Source organism: Silurus meridionalis, chromosome 14, assembly GCF_014805685.1.
Source record: "Silurus meridionalis isolate SWU-2019-XX chromosome 14, ASM1480568v1, whole genome shotgun sequence".
Lineage (NCBI taxonomy): Eukaryota > Metazoa > Chordata > Actinopteri > Siluriformes > Siluridae > Silurus > Silurus meridionalis.
In genome coordinates this window covers 6,094,619-6,119,841 of record NC_060897.1, presented here as the reverse complement: position 1 = coordinate 6,119,841, position 25,223 = coordinate 6,094,619, and the positions used below count along the sequence as shown (strand labels likewise).

Below are 25,223 nucleotides of genomic sequence, written 5' to 3'. Positions count from 1 at the left end.
CACTGACAAAAGCTGCAAAAACTGACTAAGCTTCAGAGTCTAAGAATTTTTCTTAAAACTGACAAACACAGATGGAATGTGTAGAGAACATGGCAAAGTCTTGTAGTGCATTGCTGCTTTACAGCTCCAGAGTCCTCACTTTCAAACAAGAACTTGAGCCTTTGTCTCGTTTACGGTGTCCTGCTGCTTTCTGAATAACATGATGGTACATTTGAAAGAAAGCAACATGCATGCACTCTGATGGACATCAATCAGTGGTGGATCAAGTACACAAACCATGTATTTACAGTACAGACCAAAAGTTTGGACACACCTTCTCATTCAAAGAGTTTTCTTTATTTTCATGACTATGAAAATTGTAGATTCACACTGAAGGCATCAAAACTATGAATTAACACATGTGGAATTATATATGGAATTATATACATAACAAAAAAGTGTGAAACAACTGAAAAATATCATATTCTAGGTTCTTCAAAGTAGCCACCTTTTGCTTTGATTACTGCTTTGCACACTCTTGGCATTCTCTTGATGAGCTTCAAGAGGTAGTCACCTGAAATGGTCTTCCAACAGTCTTGAAGGACTTCCCCGAGAGATGCTTGGCACTTGTTGGCCCTTTTGCCTTCACTCTGCGGTCCAGCTCACCCCTAAACCATCTCGATTGGGTTCAGGTCCGGTGACTGTGGAGGCCAGGTCATCTGGCAGCACCCATCACTCTCCTTCTTGGTCAAATAGCCCTTGATGCCTTCAGTGTGACTCTACAATTTTCATAGTCATGAAAATAAAGAAAACTCTTTGAATGAGAAGGTGTGTCCAAACTTTTGGTCTGTACTGTAAGTTAAAGTAGAGATACACTCTGTAAAATATGACTCCAGTAAAAGTGCTCAGTTTAAACTTTCACTTGAGTAAAAGTACAAAAGTATTTGCCTTTAAATGTACTTTAGTATCCAAAGTACTATGGTTTCTATGGTTTTAATTTTCCTATTATAATTTTTGTCACAAGATTCCTCCCTAATTAACTGTGTTTATGTGAAAAGATTCTAATGTTACTTTTAGCACACTGAGCTATTATTAAAATGATATTAATGATTGAAATGTTCTTTTCAATTACTACAAAAAAATCACACAAAAAATAGGAATATTTCAGATAAATGTTTTGCTGCTGTATTATTCCATCTTGAAGGGTTTTCTTCACACACACCTTCTTGGAAAGAGATTTTATGTAGTGTTTTTGTTTGTACCACTGGAGGAATCCTCAGTTTTACAAACTGGTTCTTCTTTCAGAAAGTCAAAAAACCTGCATGAATCCTAGATACCTTGAAGTACCTCGAAAAAAAAATGTGTGTTATATGCCACTTTTGATGCAGGTCTAAGACAGAGATGTTATTGTGAAAGAGACAGAGAGTGAAAAGGTATAATGTAAATGAAAGGTTTTCCCTACATGGCTAATTGCTTGTATCACAAACACTCACATACACAGCAAAGCACAGTGTGTGTTTTTCACGAGTGCAATCAAATGGGGCTCTTTATGTTTTACTCCTACACAAAGACCAGCTCTCAGCAATCACTGACCCACTCAGTTTCCTCTTAACACACACACACACAGTGTGTTTCTGAAATGCTTTTAGCTTTAAATGACTAAACTCAACGTATTCACCGGGCAGGAATCCACTGCACAGTGCTGAAGGTATGCCTGACTGCTGAACCAGTTAAGTCTTCAAAATGAGATTACAATATGTTTGTGTAAATATGTGAATTACACCTAAAAATGATATTTTTATATATATATATATATATATATATATATATATATATATATATATATATATATATATACACACACTGTACATTTTTATTTATTTATTTATTTTTTCTTTACCCGCACTATGTAAAGATCTGGGTTAAATGCGTCATCATTGACAATCTTGCTTGAGCCCAGCTTTTTTTTGTAAATATAATAATCTGTGAGACTTGTATTAAACATTTTTGGAAGGAGTCTTCAACGTCAGCACTCTCAGTGGTACCAGTGGTCAATTTTAAATTTTCATCACACAAAAGAAGGTTTTGGGGGGGGGGTTGTCCCCAACTGCTTGTATTGTCTTAGAGAGGGGGAGGGGGTGAAAGAGAAGAAGCAGGTGATGGAATCAGCAAAAGAAGTAAATAAGATGTATAACACAATACACTCAAATACAGGTGTAAGTGTATCTCCAGCTTCTCACAGTCCTTATCGGCTAATCAACACCATTTCAGTAGATTTTTATTCAAAACCAACCCTCATGTGAGCACAATTTGTTTTTTAATCAATAAACTAATGGAAATGGCTCGAGGAATCAATGATCATTTACTGGTTGAACCAAGATCATGTGCAGGATGATCCTTTTTCACCAAGCAGCCAAATTGATTTCAAGTTAATTAAACAATGATGAAGTGTCTGTTATCGCTAAAAAGAACTGATGAGTTTCCGATTTCAGTTCTGATGTATTCGTGCGGATCGCACATTACATCATCATTACCTTCCCTGACTGAGGTATTATTTTAGTAATCTCATATCTCCTGCTGGAGAAACAAATAGCTATCACACACTTTAAAAACTTTCTTTACTAATTCAAGTCATAATGTTGATAAATTCTTTTACATTTTTGCTTATATTTATATTTATATTGAATTTATTTTTCTGCTGTTTTTCTAACCCTACTGTTGCTGTAACTTACTCTAACTTACTCTTACTCTAACTATAACTGTAGCATTCCCTACTATAAATCTAACCCATTGGCCACCAACATAATGCCTGCTTCTCAGGTAGCCCACAAGGACCACATGAGTAGCCCGTGGGCCTTTTCTAAAAATAGCTGTTTCCTACTTTGTTAGAGTTTGGGTTTTGACATGTATGTATGTAAAAAGTAGTCATTACTACTACCTGTTTTAGTGTCACACTGGTAACTGGAACGTACATCATAATAATATACAAAATAATTCAAAATTTTGTTATCTAATAAATGCATCCAGGCTGAACAACCACCATATAGAACACAAGCAGAGTAAAGTTAATGATGATCAGGAATGTCTCTGTTCTTAGTCATGTTTACATCTCTGACTCTCTCTGTCTCATCCATGTTAGCCCCTTACTGTTCCTTGCTCACTGTTAGCGTCAAAGGCTAGCCTACGTCTGTGAGAGCCAACAAATGGTACAAAAGTGGTAGGTTGAAAAGCCGTGCAAAGACAAGAAATAGGTTGATGGGCTAAAAACGCCATGCAATGAAAAGAAAAAAATATTAATCCGCACCAAGTAGATTAAAACCAAAATAACGAGAAAATGTAAGAGGTAAAAAATACAGATATTTGTGTAAAAAATGTAATGAGAGAAAAAGAAATAGTGAAGTAAAGTACTGATACCAGAAAAATCTACTTGAATTCAATAATGAAGTTATTTGTAGTTTATTACTTCCCATCTCTGGCCATACCCTGTTAAAATTCGAAACCTGCTCTAACTCTAGTCTAAATTTAAATATAGCATACTACAACTCTGCTCTAACTTTAAACATAGCCTACTATAACTAAAACCCTGCTCTAACTCTAGTCAAACTCAGTGGCGAGCCATGCACTTGGTACCTGGGCTTTCAGTGGGGATTTACCTGACTTAATCCACCTATTAATACCACCACTATCACGTCGCAATTATAGAAACCATCAACACAATACAAAAATGCAATATAACAATGCGCGGCGTTACAGCGAGACAGAGAGAGTCATATCACATACTGAGGGTGAATACTATTTTACTAAAGCAAGCTCCAAACCTGTACACTACAACTGCAACTGTGCTACCTGCATACATCATCTGGGGCAGTTCAGAATCAATATTTGTCTAATAACATGACAAAAACATTAAAAATGTAAATAAAGTACAACCTACTCACCAGAGATGTTTACTCATAATTTGCACCGCTCCTCAGGGGTTGTAAGCAAGTGGTACAGCTCGTATTCACTGGTCAGAAAAGGCTTTGCTGGCCCTGACCGCCCACCACTTATCGAACTCTAACTTTAACCATACCCTAACCCTTACCTGTAACTCAATCCCTGCTATAACTCTACTACAACTCTAACCCTGCTATAACTCTAATTTAATTCTAACCATAGCTTACTATATCTCAAACTCTTCTATAACTCTACTCTAATTCTATCCTTAACTATACCATACTATATCTCAAACCCTGCTCTAACTCTACACTAATTTTAACCTAACCATACTCTACTATAACTCAAATGCTGATGTAACTCTTCTCTAATCTTAATTGTAGCCTACTATAATACAAATCCTGCCTTAACGCTAACTTTAACCATTGCCTATTATAAGTCAAACTCTGCTCTAACTCTGCTCTAATTCTATCCTTAACTATACCATACTATAACTCAAACCCTGCTCTTACTCCTATTCTTACTCTTAGACCTTAACCATATCCTACTCTAACTCAAATCCTACCCAAACTATAACCATGCCCTAATCTAACCCTACTCTAGCTTTAACTCTGCTCAGAATTTAACTGTATCATAGCTCTACTCAAATTCCTACTCTAAGCCTACTCTAATCCTTACTTTTATATAGCTTGGTTGATACCCTCTACCCCTACTTTAACCATGACTACACCCTTTTCTAACCTATAACAATAGTCCTATTCTAACATTCATCATTAAAACATAATGATCTTTTCTTTCTCAGTCATCTTAAAACTTTTTTTGGCACACTTTGTTGTGGACACAGACATCTCACAATCAATCATTTAATTCCCATGTTTCAATGATCACACTAAAGCTATGCCATGTTACATTGAGTGTTAATTTGGGAGGAATCTGTTGTACGCTGGTGTTTATACCCTGGTGTGTATTGTGACAGGAGAGCATTGATTGCATGATTGTGATTCAGGGCTGCTTGTGAAAATATTTCATCCTTTACATTCTTGCTGCCAGGACCTCGAGAACACTTTCAGTCCTCCTCAGCTGAGAGGTCAACTAATCCTCTCTGACTTAACCCGTTTAATTTGAATGTAAGATGTTTCACTTTGTGCAGTAAATTTGGTTGGCACACAAGACTTAATCAGCCACGTACATTCATCTGTTTTTTTTTTTTTTATCATCTCTCATTTTGTTTTCCATCTATTCATTTTGCTCTTTTCACAGGCCTTCAAAAGACTCCATTAAGCTGCATTTGAAAGTGGCCTTTGTTTGAAAGCTTGATGTGCACTTTTTCAGCCCGTTGCTGTGGAAACCAGGTGAGTCAAATGGAAAAGTCAGGACTGATTGGACACATTTTGATTACAGGGAATGTGTGTTTATGGGAGATGGAGAGTGAAACAGAAAGACAGAAAGAAGGAAGGAAAGACAGAAAGAAAGAAAGAAAGAAAGAGAGAGAGAGAGAGAGAGAGAGAGAGAGAGAGTGTATGATTTGGATATGGCGTGGCTGGTCGGTTGGGGAAGATTGTATTTCGTGCTTGACCGTCTCTCTCTGGGTTTATTTTGGTTGACTGCTCCCTGCTGCTTGAGCAGAATGTCAAAGGACTTGTATACAGGGGAGTGTTTTTCCAATAGCATCTATCAAACACGTGCTGACAGTAAAACTCGCATACACACAACATACAACCAGGGCTACTGGACAGTGGCCATGCTGGAAGGATATGTGCATGTAAGCAGTGGTGGACAAAGTACACCAACCATGTACTTGAGTATAAGTAGGTAAAATATTACTCTAGTAAAAGTAAAAACTTTCATTTGATTAAAAGTGCAAAAATATTTGCCTTTATATGTTCTTAAGCGTCCAGAATGATATGATTTATTATGCTATGATGTTCCTATTATAATTTTTGTCATCAACTCAATCTATTAATAGAACAATATTAAATAGCCAAAAACTGATTCTTCTTCTGCTTCTTTCGGCTTCTCCCATTAGGGGGCGCCACAGCAGATCATCCGTCTCCATCCCCCTATCTACATCTGCCTCTTTTAAACCAACTACCTGCATGTCTTCCCTCACCACATCCATAAACCTCCTCCTTGGCCTCCCTCTTTTCCTCCTTCCTGGTGGCTCCATCCTCAGAATTCTTCTACCTACTGTATACCCACTGCTGTCACACTGTCCTCATTCATATCCTGCACCACCCTCACATGCTTCTCTGCCACACCTCACTTCCTCATACAATACCAGTCATTGATTGATATTTTTTAAATGATCACAAGCCCAAACACTTATTTTTAACTACTTAAAAAAAATATAATCGCATAAATAAGGCCACAGGTGTTGTGGAAAATTAGGGTCAGGAGTTTCCTCCATCATTTATTACTCTCAAACTGTTCTGCTTGCTGTTGAACTGACGCTGAACTGTATCTTTGTGTTAAGTAGATACCACCAAGCGACAATCAAACAAGTTCAGAAAACAATAGATCGCATGCTCTACACCGATTGATGGCTTGCTGCGTGTTTGACCAGTTACGTTTTTATTCACTTATAAATAAAAAGGAACAACTGATTTAGCAAAATGTAGCTGAGAAATAAGTAGAATGTTTGACTTTGAAATGTAGGGAAGTTAAAGTAAAAGTCTCCTCAATGGTAAATGCTTCAATAAAGTACACATACGTGAAAACTACTGATTTAACATTTTGTTCCAAACACAGCTCCCTAAATAGTTACAACAAAAACGAAAACCTTTATGTGGAATTCGAGTCCATACACCTCTAGAGGCAAAAGAGTTCAGCTGATCCAACTTGAGCATAGGAGGAACCCGGTGAGCCCAGAGGTAACCTCCAAGGACACAAGAAGAACATTCACAGCTTCACACTTAAGGTAACATGAGCTCAGGATCGAACCGGGGACACTGGGAACGCTGTGTAGTGGAGAAAACTAGCCGCCCCACAGGCCACCATTCACCCCCTGTTACTAAAGACACTTCATGCTACTTAAGTGTTACAGATTTATTTATTTATTACAGAAATTCATTCAACGCTGTAACTCTTAATTCAACAGTGATGTGTGTGATGTATTCATTCAACACATAGGGTTTTGATTCGACACCATGTGAATCTGTTAGACGTGGTTGCATGCACATTACAGGTCTTAAGTCTTCAGCGGGTGTCTTATTTTGACACTATGGGTGTTAAATCAACCATCAGCAACTGATTCTCAGGTTGACCCTGTTAGCTTTATTTAGAGATGGATAAAGCTGTGGAACTTTACACTTCAGATTAAACAGTCCCGATAGCTGTTACTAGCTGGGGGGAGGTCGGCTCAGGCTCCAGGGCTAATAATCTCGCTGTCCATTCAGCTTATAGCAACGAAAACAAATCACAATCATTCAATTCAGTACAATTGAATTTTACTTGTATAAAGCTTTTAACAATAGACATTTTCTTAAATGATGTAAAGAGATGATAAAATATGAGTTTATATGTACTGATCCTGTAAGTTTATCCCTAATGAGTGGCAAAAGTAGCAAAGGACCTTTCGTTCAGACTCAAAGGGAACTCGTCCTCATCTGGGTGACTCCTAATGTCTATTTTATCATTGTTGAGGTGTGCTGTTTAGCGATGCACATGTAAATGCAGAACTGTTCATGCCAATTCTATGCCAATTGTTGTTGCCAATTTAATCCTGTTGAGCTTCATTTAGAAAAAAAGGAGTAAAAACCCGGATGTGCAGGTTGTGCTTTCTGACTTTGCTGATTGTTATTTGAGCAGAAATCAAATTTGGAAACTCTACAATTATTTTCAATACATTTTAAAGATGTTTGGCTTCAGGAATTATTTAAATAAATCAATCAGTCAATTAGCTTCATATAGAGGGAAAATGGCACGTGCTAATATTTTTTTTGGTGAAAGCAGCTTCTGTGTGCCGTGAACGCCATGACACATAAGTGTCTTCGATCTGGTAGAATTTTTTTCACTCGCGCTCTCTCTCTCTTTCTCTCTCTCTCTCTCTTTGTCTGTCACTTTCTCCCTGTCTCTCTCCGAGTCTGTCTCTCTTTTTCTCTCTCCCAGTCTATTTCTTTCTCTGTCTCTCTTGTCCTCTGTCCCCCCTTTCTGTCTCTCTATCTCTCCCTCTGTCCTCTCTCTTTGTCTCTCTGTTGCTTTCTCCCTGTCTCGCTCCCCCTCTTTCTCTGCCCTCTTTCTGTCTCTCTTTCCTCTGTCTCTCTGTCCCTCCTCTTTCTGTCTCTCTATCTCACTCTTTCTTTCTTTCTTTCTTTCTTTCTTTCTTTCTTTCTTTCTTTCTTTCTTTCTTTCTTTCTTTCTTTCTCTTCCTCTTGCTCTGTCACTCTCTCCCTGTCTCTGTCTTATGCTCCCTCTGTCCCTTTCTCTCTTTCTCTCCTTCTTTTAAGCTGTCACTCCCTCTCCTCTCCTCTCCTCTTCTCTCCCTCCTCTCCTCTCTGAGCGTCATCTCTCTCTCTCTCTCTCTCTCTCTCTCTCTCTCTCTCTCTCTCTCTTGCAGAAAGAGAGGAAGCCCCACAGCTGGGTATGTGAGTGATGTTGGGCTCGGTGCTGGTAGTGGTGGAGGAACACGCGGAGGGAAGAAGACCTGGACCTGGACCCGGACCCGGACCTGGACCTGGACCCGGTAAGAAGCAGGCGGAGCTGAATGAAGGTTTTTTTTTTTTTTACCAGTTACACGCGTTTATAAGTTTATAGTAAATCGGTAATATTTATAGTGTGTATCATGTTCACATTTAATTTCACGGTGTTGAGGGATGTCTGTTTTTTATGTAAAATGAAACAGTATTGTAATATGTACATGTTTGTGTAAGGTGTGGCTAATAGTTTTATTTTGAAGGCACATAAACAGTACTGAGTTAAACCCGGGTTAAATCATAAGCGGTATATCGAAAGATCGGGGTAAATATTTGATTACTTACAGCAGCACTCAACAAACTTTTTTTGCACTATGGACCAAAACACAATAATGTGCATATCATACTACTATTATACATATTAAATGATTTACTTATTCAGTTTATTATTGCATATCTAATGAAAATGTAACTAAATCCATCATAATGCTGAATCAGCAGAAGCTTAAATTTGAGGTCAGATATCTGCTCTTAAATTTTCAGGTTTCTGCTTATTTCGGATGCTTCTCTTAGTAAACGACTCAATACCTGAACTCTGATTTAGTTTAATTCATTGAATTTTTATTTGTATAGCACTTTTAACAATGGCCATTGTCTCAAAAAAGCTTTACACAGATAATGTGATAATAAAGATTAAATAAGATTGTAAATAAGTGTAGGTTTGTCCCTAATGATCAAGCTGGTGGCGACTGTGTCAAGGAAAATCTCCCTAAGATGGCTTAAAAACACCTTGAAAAGAACCAGACTCAAGAGGGAACCCATCATATCCTGGTGGCACCGAATGACCATTTATTAAAGCTAAACAATGTTGAGGTGTACAGTGTAGCAGTCCAAATCCATCCTCAAAGTCCTGTGTTACTCCGTAATTTCATTGATCTCTAAGCCGATGATGTGAAACCATCTATAGCTGCACAGAGTGACCTCCAATCGAAAAGAACACCATCCAGAGGCAGACCAGGACGAAGCAGCAAATCTGAGGAGAGGAAAGAGATCGAGAGAGAGAGAGGGGGTGAATTTCACTCAGATACTGTGGCGTGAGATTGTTAAGTGCTTTATACGTCAGTAGAGGTATTTTATAATCACTGCTAGATTTATTTGGGAGTCAGTGTAGACTGATTGAAAGAGGGGTGATGTGGTCATATTTTCTAGATCTGGTAAGGACCCTTGCTGCTGCATTCTGGACTAACACCCAGACAGTAAAGCGTTACAGTAGTCTTATCTAGACGTAACAAAAGCATGAGCTAGTTTTTCTGCATCCTGTAACAACATCATATTTCTAATTTTAGCAATATTACTAAGGTAATAGAAGGCGATCCTGGTAATGTTATTTACATGAGCCTTAACAGAGCAGAGTTCACAGTCAAGCAACAAGCAATGAAAAAACTAAATGTTCTGTGCCTTATATAAGAACTACACAAGTAAGACTTTTAAAATCTACCTTCTATAGTCTGTGGTGTAGGTTTTTGTAAAAGAACCAATTCATATTTTTTCTCAAAATCGACTCATCTCATGTTATCCAGTTCCAGCAATGCACCATCATCTCAATTGATGATTTCCATTATTTTGCTCGTGTGTGTAATGCTGATACATTTCCTGCTGCAACTTTTCTCCTCTTTCGACATATAAACTTAATAATTAAAACTAAAAAAATGAGAAAAAAAACACAATGTGATGTTCAGGGTTTTTTTTTTTTTACATCCAGAAGAATCTTTTTGATAAGAGTTTATGATATACAGGGCTGCATCCTTAATAGTCGCACAATGACCACTGAATTGCCTTTATAGATTGTTATAGAGGTTGAATGGAGGCTAGACTGGATTTATTTCATCTCTGTGAACGGAATGGTAGTCCATTGTAGTCTTAGACATCTTGGAGAGCTTGTAGGCAATTGTGCCATGCAAGAATAGAAAGAAATAAAAAATAAAATGCATTACATTCCAATTTCACTCTTTTTAGTACACCATTATAGTCAGAACAACTCTTAATGGTTGAAGTGAATGACATTAACACATTTAAAACAAACCAGAGGTTTTGTAGCTTGTAGTATAAAAATGTTAGTCTTAAAGTTATCTATAAAACTTCAGAAATTTGCATTTAGAAGATATGAGAATTCAACAATTTCTCTCTTTACCTCGAATACAGGTCAACATTTTTGTTGACATCATTCTGCACTTCAGCCTCTTGCCAGATTTTCTGTCCAATCAAGTGCTCTCTGGATTGTAAAGTGCTCTGCTTTCTGACATTGTTAAAAAAAACACTTTGCCGAAGTTGCAGTTGTTAAGCGGGAAAAATCGTATCAGCAAACCGTGATTGAGGTTCTGCTTTTTAAATGCTTGTGATTTTTATTTTTCATTTTGAAAAAGGAATTATTTGTGAAAAGCTATCATTATTGGCTTGCTGTAAGTTAAACTAAATGCTCTTGGTTATTTAAGGGTGTTTAATATGTCCTGCCCTGACTTCCTGTTTTAGTTCCCAAGGACTGCAACATAAAAAAGATAGGAGGCCTTCAGTTGCATAATGTGACATTCATTGCAGCAACAAATGACAAAATTTACAATTAAAATCAGTGAAAGTTCTGCTATAATTCTTGTCTAAATGCAGCCAACAGGAGGACATATAGTATTATGCTAAACTCACGAAACAGCTAGAGGTGTGGTAGTGGCAACGGCAGACTGTAAACAAAACCTATGAAAAGAGTAAAAAAAAATTAACTATTAGAATTAATTAATAGAATTTGGTTCAGAATACTAATATGATGAGTACAGTCATTTACTGTGGTTCGCATCTCGTGCCCCCGGTATATCGCAGAATTTCATTTGCCACATAACTAATTTCTTTGGCTGATTTTCCCCGTCTCTCACGGATAGCATGATAGACCAAAAAAAACTTAAAGGGAATTGTTTTTATAGAGTTTTCTGTTAAAATAATGAAATTTATTAATACATTTACAATTATTAATCATAAAATGAAGTAAAATGTTAATACAGTACAGTACTGTATACATAAAAGTGCATTTTTGGGGTGCCGTTTTTAACATTTATCGCGTTTTTTTGTTTATCGTGGGTGGTTTTCTGCACAGTAGATCTCAGTTGTTTTAAGTGTAAAAATATGTATGTAATATAAAATCCTGATTTTGCCTGTGTGGGCTTTATCTGGGTTTCCTGGTTTCCTCCTAAAAAACCTGCTGGGAGGTGGGATGATGACTCTAAAGTTTTTGAAATGTGAAAAAGTAAGTGAATGAATGTAAATGAGGCGCATCCAAGAGGTATTCCTGCCACGTGCCCAGTGCTCCCAGGATAAGATTCGGCTCCACAAACCTGATCAGGATGAAAAGATCACTGATGAAAAAGGACGAAGGAAGAACATATACATGTATGTGTATGTAACGTTGCGCGTTGAAACTGAGCGCACATTCTGAGCGGAAACTGAATTTCAGCCTACAGGACGTACAAATAACCTCATTTTGGACTTTATTATTAGACACATTTTGACTGAAAGATGATTAACCTATTTCTCAGGCTCTGTTCTCCTGCTGTACCCTATCATGATAATTGCATAATGACTGCTCTGTGTCTATGGATTCTCGTTAGGTGCCATTTCGAGTAAAAAAAAAAGAAAGACAATGATGTTTTTCTGCCAAAGGGATTTAAAAAAAGCCGCCGTCTAATTTGCCTCCTCCTTCTGGTCTGGCAAACGCAATATTTACATTCACATTGAGTTCTGTTTTGTATATCTGTCTCCGTATTGCTACATATCATAATTTACAACCTGCTGATTTTCCATACTTTTAAAGAACTAAATCTGTGTAAATTGCAATGGCAATTATGGCATCATATAATCCGCTAAGCATTTTATACACTTGGGTTTCCTGAATCAGGATCAGAATCAAAAATAGCTTCATTACCAAGTATGTCTACACACACAAGGAATTTGACTTGGGGACAGAAGCTTCCAGTGCAGGACAAGTACAGAAATAAAAAAAACTAAATATAAGTAAAACAGACAATTAAATAATGCACTATATACAGAAGTAGAAATATTGTTTAAATTAATGTACAAATATTATTTACAAGTGTACAGTTTACAAATGTACCATTTGTATTCTATGTATAAATGTGTCAGTTATGATGGACAATGTATAGTTATGAATATTATAATTGTTCAGGCTGAGTATAGCCTGGCACAAAAAAATGGTTTGTGCCTGGCTGTTCTGGTAGTCGATGCTCTGTAGCGCCGACCAGAAGGCAACAGTTCGGGTGTTGGGTCCAAAGTGATTTTCTTAGCCCTTTTCTCCACTCTGGAGGAGTGAAGATATTGGTGGTTGGGCAGTGGGGCGCTTATAATCATCTCAGCAGTTTTGACCGACCAATGTAGCCTCTTGTAGCTGAACCAAACCAGACAGTTATAGATGTACACAGGACAGACTCAATGATGACTTTATGTGATTGTATTCATTATGAAAGATGATCCTCAATTAGTAATGTAATGATTTATTTTTGATAGACATATTTCATTGTCAAGCCTTTTTTAGATAACAAGGTCAAACAGCATTGGTTCTTTCTGTCTAGTCCTCTATTTCTTGCCTGATGTATGGTTATAAAGTTCTGGTTGAGCCAGAGGTACAAGGAAATGAATCATGGCAGGACAAAGATTAGTCCGTGTGGGGAACGGTAATGAACAGTCTTTGCTCCTGCCATTATGGCCACACTTTTATCTTGAATTTTTTTCCTCTTGTAAACTATTATATATTCGAGTTGTTCTGTCCCGTTCACAGCCCTTTGTTTTAGCCGTTGCCAGATTAACGTTGTTTGGAGAAGCCAATTGTTACTTTACAGAGCTCTCAAAGCTCATGGGCGTGTGTGTGTGTGCCGTCAGGAAGTCACTTCACAAAGAAACAACAAATACAAAGATGTTTTTGTGGTTGGACAAGAACTTGAAAATTATCTGCCTTTTGATGATTAAACAACCAAATCTCTCTCTCACACACAAACACAATTTCTGTTGGATTTATAGCAGTAACAGCAAAACCAACACAGAAAGAACGAGGCAATGAATCCTGTGTGATTAGCGTAGTAATATTGCTGATGGTTGCTTTTTCTGGCATATGTGCAGTATATGTGAGGGTGTTTGTTTGAGTGTGAGCTACTGAGCTACTTTAAACCCTACAAACTTGGGGCTGTTTAACATTTCCTTTTCACTTCTCACTACTAATTGCACATCCGGTCAGTGATATAAATGCTATGTGAACTTCAGAAGGTTTATTTAAAGCAATTCATGCCTCAGATGAACAAGATATTAAACAGATCTTTTTTTGTTCTGATGCATTGAATAAGATAAAAGATGAAAGCAGAAATAAACACAAAGAGAGAGATTTTGTAACTACAGATCTTGAAGCTAGGTTCAGGTCTGCCACGTTATCCAGTGCTCTTATAGTTCATCCACAGACTTTTTCATCATAGAGCAAACCCACATTATACACTCTCTTCACATGGATTATACACTCAGCTTCATGTTTCTTAAAGGAAATGCTTGTTAGTTTTCACCCTTGCAGACTGGCCGTTGTTTTTTTTATAGGGAAGTGGGTGGGAATTGGGAACAGTTTACATGTTTACATATACAGTATTTATTTTTTCATTTTTATACAGTCAATTCACGTGCACAACCTTTTGTTCCCTACTGGCCGGCACTACAGTGTCCCTGTGTTTACTGTTTTTGACAGTCACTGTGTCTACTGTCTCCTCGTCTCAGGTTGTTTTAGTTTTTTGCACGAAATGTTGCACGTGTTGTTAGTTTCAAGTTCTGTTTAGTTCCGTGTTCCTTTTGTTAGTTGTCTGTAGGGCTGTAAAAATTCCTTGAGTAACTTGAGTAATTCCAATTCAAAAATTCATCAAGGCAAATCATTTACTTCGTTTAGTCCATTTAACTACACATGAAGCATTGTGTTTCCCACGGACCATTATTACTGACGCACATAACACAGAAGACACTACAGAATAAAAATTGGCTGAACAGGAATAAAACAGCAAGGGGCGTGGAGAAGATTCAGGTCCATGTCTTTAGCACCACCCATATTATATTACCTCATTATTACAAACTGTTTTACATGCTGTTTTTGCACATCTTTTTGACTGCTGCTATTTTAGATTTGCACAAATCTATTTGTTTACATTTTGTTAGCGTAATTTCCGGACAATTAAGCGCACCCAAATGAAGATTTTTATTTTGCACATAAATACGCCGCACCTGTTTATAAGCCGCAGGTGTCTACACTGAAACTAATGAACTTTACTCAGGCTTTAACGAAAGACAGTGTCTGTTACACGGCTTGTATCTAAACAGTAGCCTACCAAGAAAGTCATTGTTCACTGTCTTCCTCCTTCCTTTCACAACTATTTCTCTCGGGAGTTTTTCTTTTGGCATCGTCGTGCGTTTAAAAATCACCATCGGTGAAGCTTTTCTCCCGATGCCGTGCAGCTCAGAACACAGGTGAAGTGCGTTTTTTCATGCCCGGTTGTTTTCAGCGTGTCGAATGATTCGCATTTCCTGTTGACAGTCCGCGTGAGGGGCAGGTCAAACGTCAGAGGAACATCATCCATGTTTATGATGTGGTGCGGCCCGATTCAGTGGGAGCGCATCTGATTTAATATAAAGAGTTTCATTGGTTCACCTGAACCCGTTCAGCAATTTCATTGGTCTTATGATACGGGGCTCAGTTTTTTGGCGGCTTGAAGTTTGTGAAACCGGGAAAAACCCAGGAAAAATCCATAAATTAGCCACTTCGTTGTTTAAGCTGCGGGGTTTAAAGCGTGGGAAAAAAAGTAGCGGCTTATAGTCCGGAAAATACGGTAATTACAAGATACACTCCTGTACTCAGTTCTCTCTGCACACTGCATCGTGTAATATACAGTAGGTTTACTGGTGGCCCTATTTTGTGTTTTGTGTATTTGTCCTATACAGCCTTGTGATGTCTTGCACTGTTTGCACCAGGTTGCACATAATGCACTTTATGTGGCGAGGAAACATACTAGTCCTTAACTCTGTGTTTTCTGTTGTTTTATGTAGTTTTATGTGGTTTCGCTGTGTACTGCGTCAGCTATATATGGTTGAAATGACAATAAAAGCGTCTTGACTTGACTTGACTAAAGCTGGCGATAAACACACAGGATTAGTCCGTGGAAAATTTCAAGCCGCTTTTCCAGAGACAAGAAGACCACATTGTGATACTATGCTAGATTTAATAAATAAAGATATGAGTGTGAATAATAATCATAATAATATATATAAATATAATTATATACAGTATATATATACTGTGGAAACGTTCACTGTGTGCTGCACTGTTTATGGTTGGAATGCCAATAAAGCCGACTTGACTTGACAAGAACACCAGGAATAAAATAAAAGAGTAAAATGAAATGAGAATTTTTTGAAGAATATCTTTCCCCTTTCGATCCAATTCAGGAACCAATTTGCATCTAGTTTCAGTTGCATACTGCAATTCATTGTTCATGTACTTGTACTCTGCACAATGACAATAAAGAAAAAAGAGAAGAAAAAATGTTTTTAAAAAGTTGCTTAAAAAACAGCATTTAATAATATAAATACCATTTAGTAATCCATCAAGCCCTGAGGATGAGGGTGGAGAACTGGGGGTGAAGACCACATCCGATAGATAGAAAGAAGTACTTTGCTACCTTGACTTACTTTTCCTTTAACACAGCAAATCAGAGTCAGTCGGTTTCCTTTAATTCCTGTCACTGCCGTGTGAGACACTCATAAAAATCTCACGAGTATGATTTGTGTGTGTATGTGGGGCGATGACGGCTTTGTGTACGACAGCTGCATAAGGCTTTATGCTGCACCACCTGCCCCTTTCTGTAGTAGACTTCCTCCAGCAGCCGTCACACTGCCACCCTCCTTTTGGAGCTCAGGACAGAGTCAGCAGGAGGCGACCCTGAGGTCTTGCAGCTAATGTTTCAGCACTATGGCCCCTCTGTTTCTCCCTGGCAGACAGAGGGGACTGTGCCCTCTACACACCTAAAACACACACACACACACACACACACACACACACACCCTTTAACCAAATGACCTCCACAGCCTCAAGTGTTTTGATGCCTGAGCGTCCGGACTCAAAGGTGTGTATGTGTGATGTGTGTGTGTGTGTGTGTGTGTGTGTGTGTATTTGTGTGTATGAGAAGCCAAAGAATCCAACTCTGGCTCAGATTAAAAGCGATGGGTGTTGGTCATGTACACACACACACACCACATGCGTCAAACCGGTGTGGCTGATTTGTGCCTAACACTGCGCGTCTGTGTAAGCTGCGAGCGGACACGAAACACACAAACAAATAACACACACATGAATAGAGGGCTGAGTGAGGGAGAGCAGGTACACCAGTGCTCTTTTTAATTCCTTGTATGAAGGTATGAAAGAAGCTACTGTTACCTCATCAGCATTTTAGTGTGTGTGTGTGTGTGTGTGTGTGCGCGCCAATCTGTTCATTCATATCCATGTAGGCAAGAAACAACCTTTTTTACAGCAAAGCTCTGTATGACTGGGCTTGTAGATACCTGGATCACACACACACACACACAGCTAACTAAAATGTTTGAAATATTTACCGTATGTATGAGTACACTGCCTGAAGTGGCACTCGAGCGGAGGGGAAAAATTGAACACAGTTTCCCTGTCGTTTGATTGCAAGATCTCCCGAACCATGTGCAGTGTAGGGAGTTTCGGAGTTATAATCCATGAAAAAGGCAATATTTTTGAAGCAATTATGTGGACGCGTACACCAGAGCACACATCAGTATCCTGTCAAGGTTGTAATTTGTCTGTTTTATAGTCTGACTGGTTGTTCATTCACTCTTAGGTTTTCCCCCAAATCACATGACACCTTTGCAATGAAAATCACAGTTTATAATTTGTTCACAGTACTATTAGGTGGACTGTTATACTTCAGCTTTAATTTTAACTTAACATTAAATTTTACTGTCAGTTGGACAATTATACATCTACATGAACATCAGCTTAAGTTTAATAGAACTTTAATGTAATAATTATAATACATTAATTAGCGGAACCCCTGCTGTACTGCCACAGACCCCCTAGGGGTCTCAGACCCTGGGTGGAAGACCCATGTACCATACAGTACACACACCAACCAGGCATAACATTACGACATTATAACATAATTATCGGTGAGTAAATAACACGGATTATCTCTTCATCATGGCACCTGTTAATACAGTATTTGGAATATATCAGGCAGCAAGTAAACATTTTGTCCTCAAAGTTGACGTGTTAGAAGCAGGAAAAATGGGCAAGTGTAAGGATTTGAGCGAGTTTGAATTGGGCCAAATTGTGATGTCCAAACGATTGGGTAAGATCATCTCCAAACTGCAGCTCTTGTGGGATGTTCCCCGTCTGCAGTGGTCAGTATCTATCAAAAGCGTGCCAAGGAAGGAACTGTGGTAAACCAGCGTCAGGGTCATGAGCGGCCGAGGCTCATTGATGCAATGTGGAGAGCGAAGGCTGGCCTGTGTGGTCCGATCCAACAGACGAGCTTCTGTAGATCAAACTGCTGAAGAAGTGCTGTTAATGCTGTTAACAGGACTGTTTTGGCAGCAAAAGGGGGACCAACACAATATTAGGCAGGTGGTCATAAAGGTATGCCTGTTGGTGCATGTATTAAATCTGACATATGCAACCAGTTAACAGATCAAATGATCTCCCAGATGAATATTATTTTCATAGTAACCAACAGTTTAACAGTTTATGAATGACTCATACTTGTATCCTATTTTAGTTACTTGGTGTTTGCCAACGAAAGGCTACTTTACCTCATCAACACTGACATTCATAAGAACATAACTGACGGCACCTGTATTCATAGCAACTAGTTTCTAACTAATTAATCATTTGAATGTTAATAATAAATACAATTAATATATTATGTGTCATTTATGCAATAACTTGCAAAATCGTTATCCTACTAAACAGCTACTTCAATTAGAATACAATATTTGGCAAACAAATTATCAATTAATGACACCTATTTGAAAGCTGGCAGCCTGCACATTTCTTACCTTCATCACCTTCTTTTATATGGATCAATTTTCTGTTCTGATCTCAACAAGTCTGGGCAAAATACTGAGTAGGCACCAATCAGAGGCTGCATTTTTATGATGTCATATTATAGACTTCTTACAAAGTATTTTACAGGTTTTTTTAAATACAAAACTCTAAAGTATTTTTTATACAAAAGATGAAGCCATTTTTATTAACCCTATTAAATACAAATGACAAAATCCTATTTTATATTTGAAATACATGTTTCATAAATACTGCCTATCCATGACCACCTCTATTCTAGTGATGACGATCCACATCTAAGAATTAATTCTTGCATGGATTGTGAGGTTGCTGGTGATACCTTCTCCTCTCACAGTTTCTTTGTTCATTTTAACCTTCTGTCAAACAATCTGTCGTGCTACACTATGTGAACACTTTATGCAGTTTTTGATTGCTTACTGAAAATGAGTGACACTCCATAATATGATTTTGCATGTCGTTAATACAACAATTACGAAATATTCACAGACGATATATATTGCATGCCCCTATTGGTAAATCAGTTGCTTTTCATTTCTTTAGAGCTGCAAAGTGATTTTGGATTTTGAAGCATCAACAGTTTTATATTTTAATATAATATTGTTAAGTCTTAATATTATATAGTACGTAAAAGTGCAATTTTTTTGTTGTATAGTCAAATGGCAGAGTGAAGACCAGGATGAAGGCATTGGCATTCTTTTAAAGATTACTCTGAATCTCATAGTCTAATGGCTAACTTGTCTGTCTTACATTTTAATTCATTAATTTAATTTAATTAATTTAATTGTCAATTAATTGTAAAAAAACAAACCACCCCCAAATGATTTTCCATTTTCCACTATATTTAGAGAAATAAAGATATTTTTTCCAGGTAAAACATGCATAATATATGCTTTTTATAAATGCCATTCCACATTTGCTGTTTTGGGAAGATGTGCCACTAGATTTTGGAGTGAGCTTGTGGAGATTTGTGCTCATCCAGCCATAAGGGTGTTAGTAAAGTCAGATAATGATGTAGGTGAGGTGAGGAGGCCTGGGGTGCAGTCAGTGTACCAATTCATCCCAAAGTTTTCAATAGGGTTGAGGTCAAAGCTCTATAGCAGGCCACTTAAGATCTTCCAGTCCAACTCATGTAAAGCATATTTTGGCTTTGTGCACAGGGGTATTGTCATGGTGGAACACGTTTGGGTCTCCTACTTCAATAGAAGGGAATATTTCATGCTACCGCTTCCAAAGACATCCAATACAATTGTGTGCACAGTTTGAGAGGGACCACGTACAGTATGGCAGAAAAATGTAGATGTCCAAATAATTTGTCTGTATAGCATATTTTATAAACTTACAGTATATAGCCACCACTAAAGCATTATGTACATAATCTGCCTGTATTGTGTTTGGCTTTGTATCTCTGGACATAATATGGACTGTGATTAGTATTCGATAAAAATAAGAATCCAGGGCTGTGTCAGTAGCTTTAAATATAAAAACCAGTGAAAGATCTTATTAAAAAGTCAAGTGCAAAAGATTGCACACTTCACATAAAACTGTACAGCAACAGATATTAAGCCATTTATTTATTAGTTATATAAAGGAAAAGAACCACATAACCACATAACCTTTATTAGTTATATAAAGGAAAAGAACCACTTATCTTATAAAAGTTAGGTGTCGCAGTGCTTCTTCTCTATATCGTGTATGCTGAGAAAATGAAATGATCGTCTTCGCTCCTCAATTATTAACAGCTTTACTATTTCAATTACTGACTCTGTGGAGGTGGAGTTTGGATGGTTCGGTTTCCCGAGAGTGGCTTTCTGAAAGGCTTGTTTGGATGGAAGTGTAAATTAGGTGGCGAACGAAAACTGGATTTTCCTTAGAGTAGCCAGAGGTTCTTCCAGAGTCCCATCTGAGTGTCATTCTTCCACTCTAATTTTAAACGTGCTCATTTTAGTAGCGTTTACGTGGAACAATTGCTTAAAAAATTATTGGCATAATTTCACTATCTTTGTCAGTATCAGTGTTGAAATTTGCCATTAAAACTGGGAATCTCTTTCTGCTTCTACCTGTTCTCCTCCTCCTTCATCTCTCTGTGTGTCCACCTAGTCCTCCTTCTTTAATTTTTCCAGCTCTTTCTCCTGATCAATCCAGTTCACTCTGCATGCTACGCTATCTTGATACTTAATTATTGAATTGGACATGCTGCTCAGCTGCCTGTGAGCTATTTAGTCTCAAAAATCCACCTTATAATACATGCAGATACACTCGACATGGACAATGTGTGTAAACAACATTAATCTTTCACTCATTCTCTCTCTTTTTCCCCTAATATCTCTCTCTCTCTCTCTCTCTCTCTCTTACACACACACACACACACACACACACACACACACACACACACACACATGTTTTAAAGATACAGTATTTCTAAGATTACCGTAATAGAGTTTCATGTATAGATAGAGTCACTAATCAGCTGTGCTACCAGCGTGACAAAGAATCTGATGGATTCAATACACTTTACCATACACCAGACTTCCTTCTGCCCTGCTCATTGTTCGCTTCATAAACTAGCTTACATCTGTGGTGTGTGAGAGCCAGGAAATTATCAGTGGTAGGTTGAAAAAGCCACACAATGACAAGAAATAGGTTGATGGGCTGAAAACGGCGCGCAATGGGAAGAAAAATATCGATCACATCACCAAACAGATTAGAACTAAAGCCTGTTTTGAAACTGTAAGAAGTATGTAAAAAGTACAGATATTTGTGTTTAATGCATGAGTACATGAGTGTGCATTGAGTGTGCATGAGTGTGCATTCTGAGATACTTTTTTGTTTGAATGACATGTTTCCACTCAGAAATTTCTTCATGATTTTTTCTGGCCTTAAACATTTACGCCATTTGGCAGACACCGTTATCCAGAGCATCTCAAATTTTTTAGGGGCCTTCCTCAGGGAGGCAGGATGGGCAATTTGCTGTGGCTGGTATTTGAACTTGGATACAAAGTCCAATGCTTTAACCACTAAGCTACCACTTCACCTCTCCTTAAACTCCTTTAATAATCCTGATAATGATGACGTATGATACTTTGTGAATGGACAGCTTTTGAACTCAACAGAATATGGATAATGTCTTTAACTCGAGCTCTTGTCAGTCTGAAGATTTCCCTGAAACAGACAGAATAAACACCGCACTGACGATCAGAATAAACTGAAAATGAACAAAGTTAATAATAGACCAGCGTGGGCGCTTTTTAGAAGGTATTTATTGCTCCCAACATTATTTTCTCTCGCTGCTATGGTTGACATTTGCATGGAATTTGCCCTGGTCTGTTAATAATGAGCGTTAATGAGCCTTTCCAAGGACACACTCACACACTCTCTGAACACGTCCTCCTACGGAGCTCCCGGCCCGACCCTGAGCCCACCACTCGAGATGCCCGCATGGCCCTGCGCCTCTTAAACAGCCCTGGAGGAGGCAGTGACGTCTGGACCGAGCTGACTCACTTCAGGGTCATCCTAGATTTGAACATCCGTCTGCTGCTTCTCCTTTCCCGCTTTTCTCTCTCTCTTTCTCACTCTATTTTTCTCTCACTTTCCCTATCTGTGTCCGGCTATTCGAGATCGGGCCACTGCTGCATGAGTCACACTCGCTTTGTTCGGAGAGGAAAGGAGGCAAGGTGAAGGGCGTTAGCTTTAGAAAAAAGTCGAAACCGGTTCGCAGTATGCCGCCGAAGCCGTGAAGTGTGTGTGGGTGCTTCTATAAGCTTTATAAAAATATTTGGTGCAATTCTCTTGGTTAACTGTGTGTCAGTGTTAGTGTGTGGGCTGGTAGTATAGAGAAGTCTCTATATGAGGATGAGAGGCATAAGGGAGTTTTTCCTTAGACTCTGTTTCATAATTAAATATTTCTGAGGCCAGACCCGCTAAGGGATGAGTGATGTGGCAAAAAATATCACACCACAATCCTTGAGACAGGATACATATACAGTATATATATTTTTTTTCTTTTTTTTTTGCCAAAAAATGCTAGCAAAACAGTATTATGGCTCATACTACTGTGTTGGCATTCATGCTCTCTGGCTGGTAGCTGGCATTTTCTAGTGGAGAGCTGGTTAGGGTTGACGAGGACTAAATTAAGAAAGAAACAGATTACATCAATGTGTAATATATACACACAGAAACCAATATCCAAGGCAAATCTGAGCTGTGTTTCTGTACATGCAAGTTGGGTTGAGTTTTGCAAGTTATGATGCACATAACATCCTTTATTTACAAGAAATGCATTGTGCCAGTCAGTTTAACATGGTCAGTTTTTGTTTTATGGTAAAGTTCTAAGGGCCATAACATAAGATGACATACAACATTTATTAGATCAGCCATCCTACTATTACTACTACTACTTTTAATACTATTACAACCACCACCACAACAACTACTATTACCATTATTATCCCTACAACTACTACTATTACAGCTACAACTATTCCTATTTCTACAAATACTATTACAAGTACTACTTCTTACAATACTACCACTGCTACTACTATTACCATTATTACCCTTAGAACTACTACTATTACTACTCCTATTCGTATAACTATAAATACTACTACAAGTACTACTTCTTATATTACTACTATTGCCATTACTACTACTATTACCATTATTACCCCTACAACTACTACAATTTCAGCTACTACTGCTCCTATTACTAAACATACTACTCCAATAACTACTTCTTATGTTACTACTAACATTACTTCTACTATTACCATTATTACTCCTACAACTACTACTACTACTACTACAGTATATTACCATTACTATAACCATTACTTATACTATTCTTACCACTAATACAACTATTATTACTACTATTGCATTCACTACTACCTCTAATAGTAGTAATACTACTAATGTTAGTAGTAATGATGTCGACCAATTCATCGGTTTTGCATATTAATCGGCACCGATAGTTGATTGCTGGAACTATCAGCAAAAATTCATACTGATTTTTGCATGTTTTGCAGGTTGCATTATATAGAGGCGAATCACTGACACCATGTACTGTTTATTGGAAGTACTGGAAGTATCGGCCGTCCTCTAATTAATACTGCTACTACTGGACTACTAATGCTACCACTGCTACTGTTAATATTACTGCTACTTCTGTTACTATTACTTCTTCTGCTTGAAACAAGTGTCTCCCATTTGCATTCTTTTTCACGGTCTCTCACGCTTGATTTGTCTTTTAATGTTCTCGCTCTTGCTTGACCTCCTGATCTCCTTTTTGATCACTTTCTCTCTCTCTTGCGCTCTATCTTTCTCTCTCTCTCTCTCTCTCTCTCTCTCTCTCTCTCTCTCTCTCTCTTTCTCATTCTCCTTAAATAGCATTAGCATGTCCCATTTAATGGCCCCTTAATTGTCTCCTGCCTCTGCCTTTGTCCTTGGCACACATTCTTGGCTTCATTTATATGTCATGCATGACTTAAAAGCAATTATGAAGGCAAACATAATAACCAGCCACATTGGTATGACAGAGGTTAATCTGAAACATAGAAGCTGCGATGCTGAAGGGAAATAAGGCATGGTGTACTGTGATCACTACACTTATTAGCAGGCTGTGGCCTGAAATTTAGTTCCTGCAACAACAAAAAAATCATTTGGAGCACTGAGCATGTGTAGAATTGGTGTGAATGATATATGTACATAAATGTTTAAGTCTAACATCATACAATTAATCACTATATTTTATATCTGTATTAGAAAAGCAATACAATACCAATATCTATGGCAGTGATTGGATAGTGGGCGTGATCTAACCCAGAAGGTTCTGCAACCACTTCCTCATCCTCAACTGCTTCACTCAGGTTTGTAATGGGTCTCATCCAGAAGGCCTGAGGAAATTCTCCCTCAATACATAGAGGAATTCATTATAGCTGACAACATTATCTGCCCAATAACACTGAGATGGAGATTTTTGCTTTTGGATTTGTTACATTTCCAGAATGTTCAGACATCTAGTACATTTACATTTACATTTATGGCATATGGCAGACCCCCTTATCCAGAACGACTTGCATTTTTGTCATTATATACAACTGAACAGTTGTAGGTTAAGGGCCTTGCTAAAGGGCCCAACAGTGGCAGCTTGGTGGTGTTGGGATATGAACTCATCACCTTTCTTTCAGAAGTCAAACATCTTACCCTCTGAGCTACAACTGCTACAAAGCTGCTCAGAGAGTCCTTTATTAAAACGCCTGTATTAATTGTTTAGCATGGTATTTACATAATATAATATATGGTAAAACAAGTGGAATTTATTTTTAACTTGATTAAATGATTATTTTTGGGACCCCAGAAGACATATTGCTGAAGACATTGTGTGGTCTGTGTAGAGGCTTAGGAGCAGCAGCTTTTTTAATGAAAGCTTTTCTTTTGCAAATGTCGAGTCAGTTTGTACAGAAACATAGTAGAGTGGTTAGTTTTACTTTTCTCCCGAC

The 25,223-nt window shown here is 37.9% G+C and overlaps 1 protein-coding gene across 2 annotated transcripts in view; it reads left to right on the top strand.

Annotated features, from left to right (window-relative positions):
* Nucleotides 1-8,470: 8,470 nt before the first annotated feature.
* Nucleotides 8,471-25,223, top strand: part of znf385c (zinc finger protein 385C) — a 98,240-nt gene continuing 81,487 nt past the window's right edge. For both annotated transcript variants that reach the window (XM_046866825.1, XM_046866823.1), the window contains exon 1: nucleotides 8,471-8,596. In XM_046866825.1, coding sequence (XP_046722781.1) covers nucleotides 8,506-8,596 — 91 coding nt within the window. In that variant the 5' untranslated portion in view covers nucleotides 8,471-8,505. The remainder of the gene's footprint in view (nucleotides 8,597-25,223) is intronic.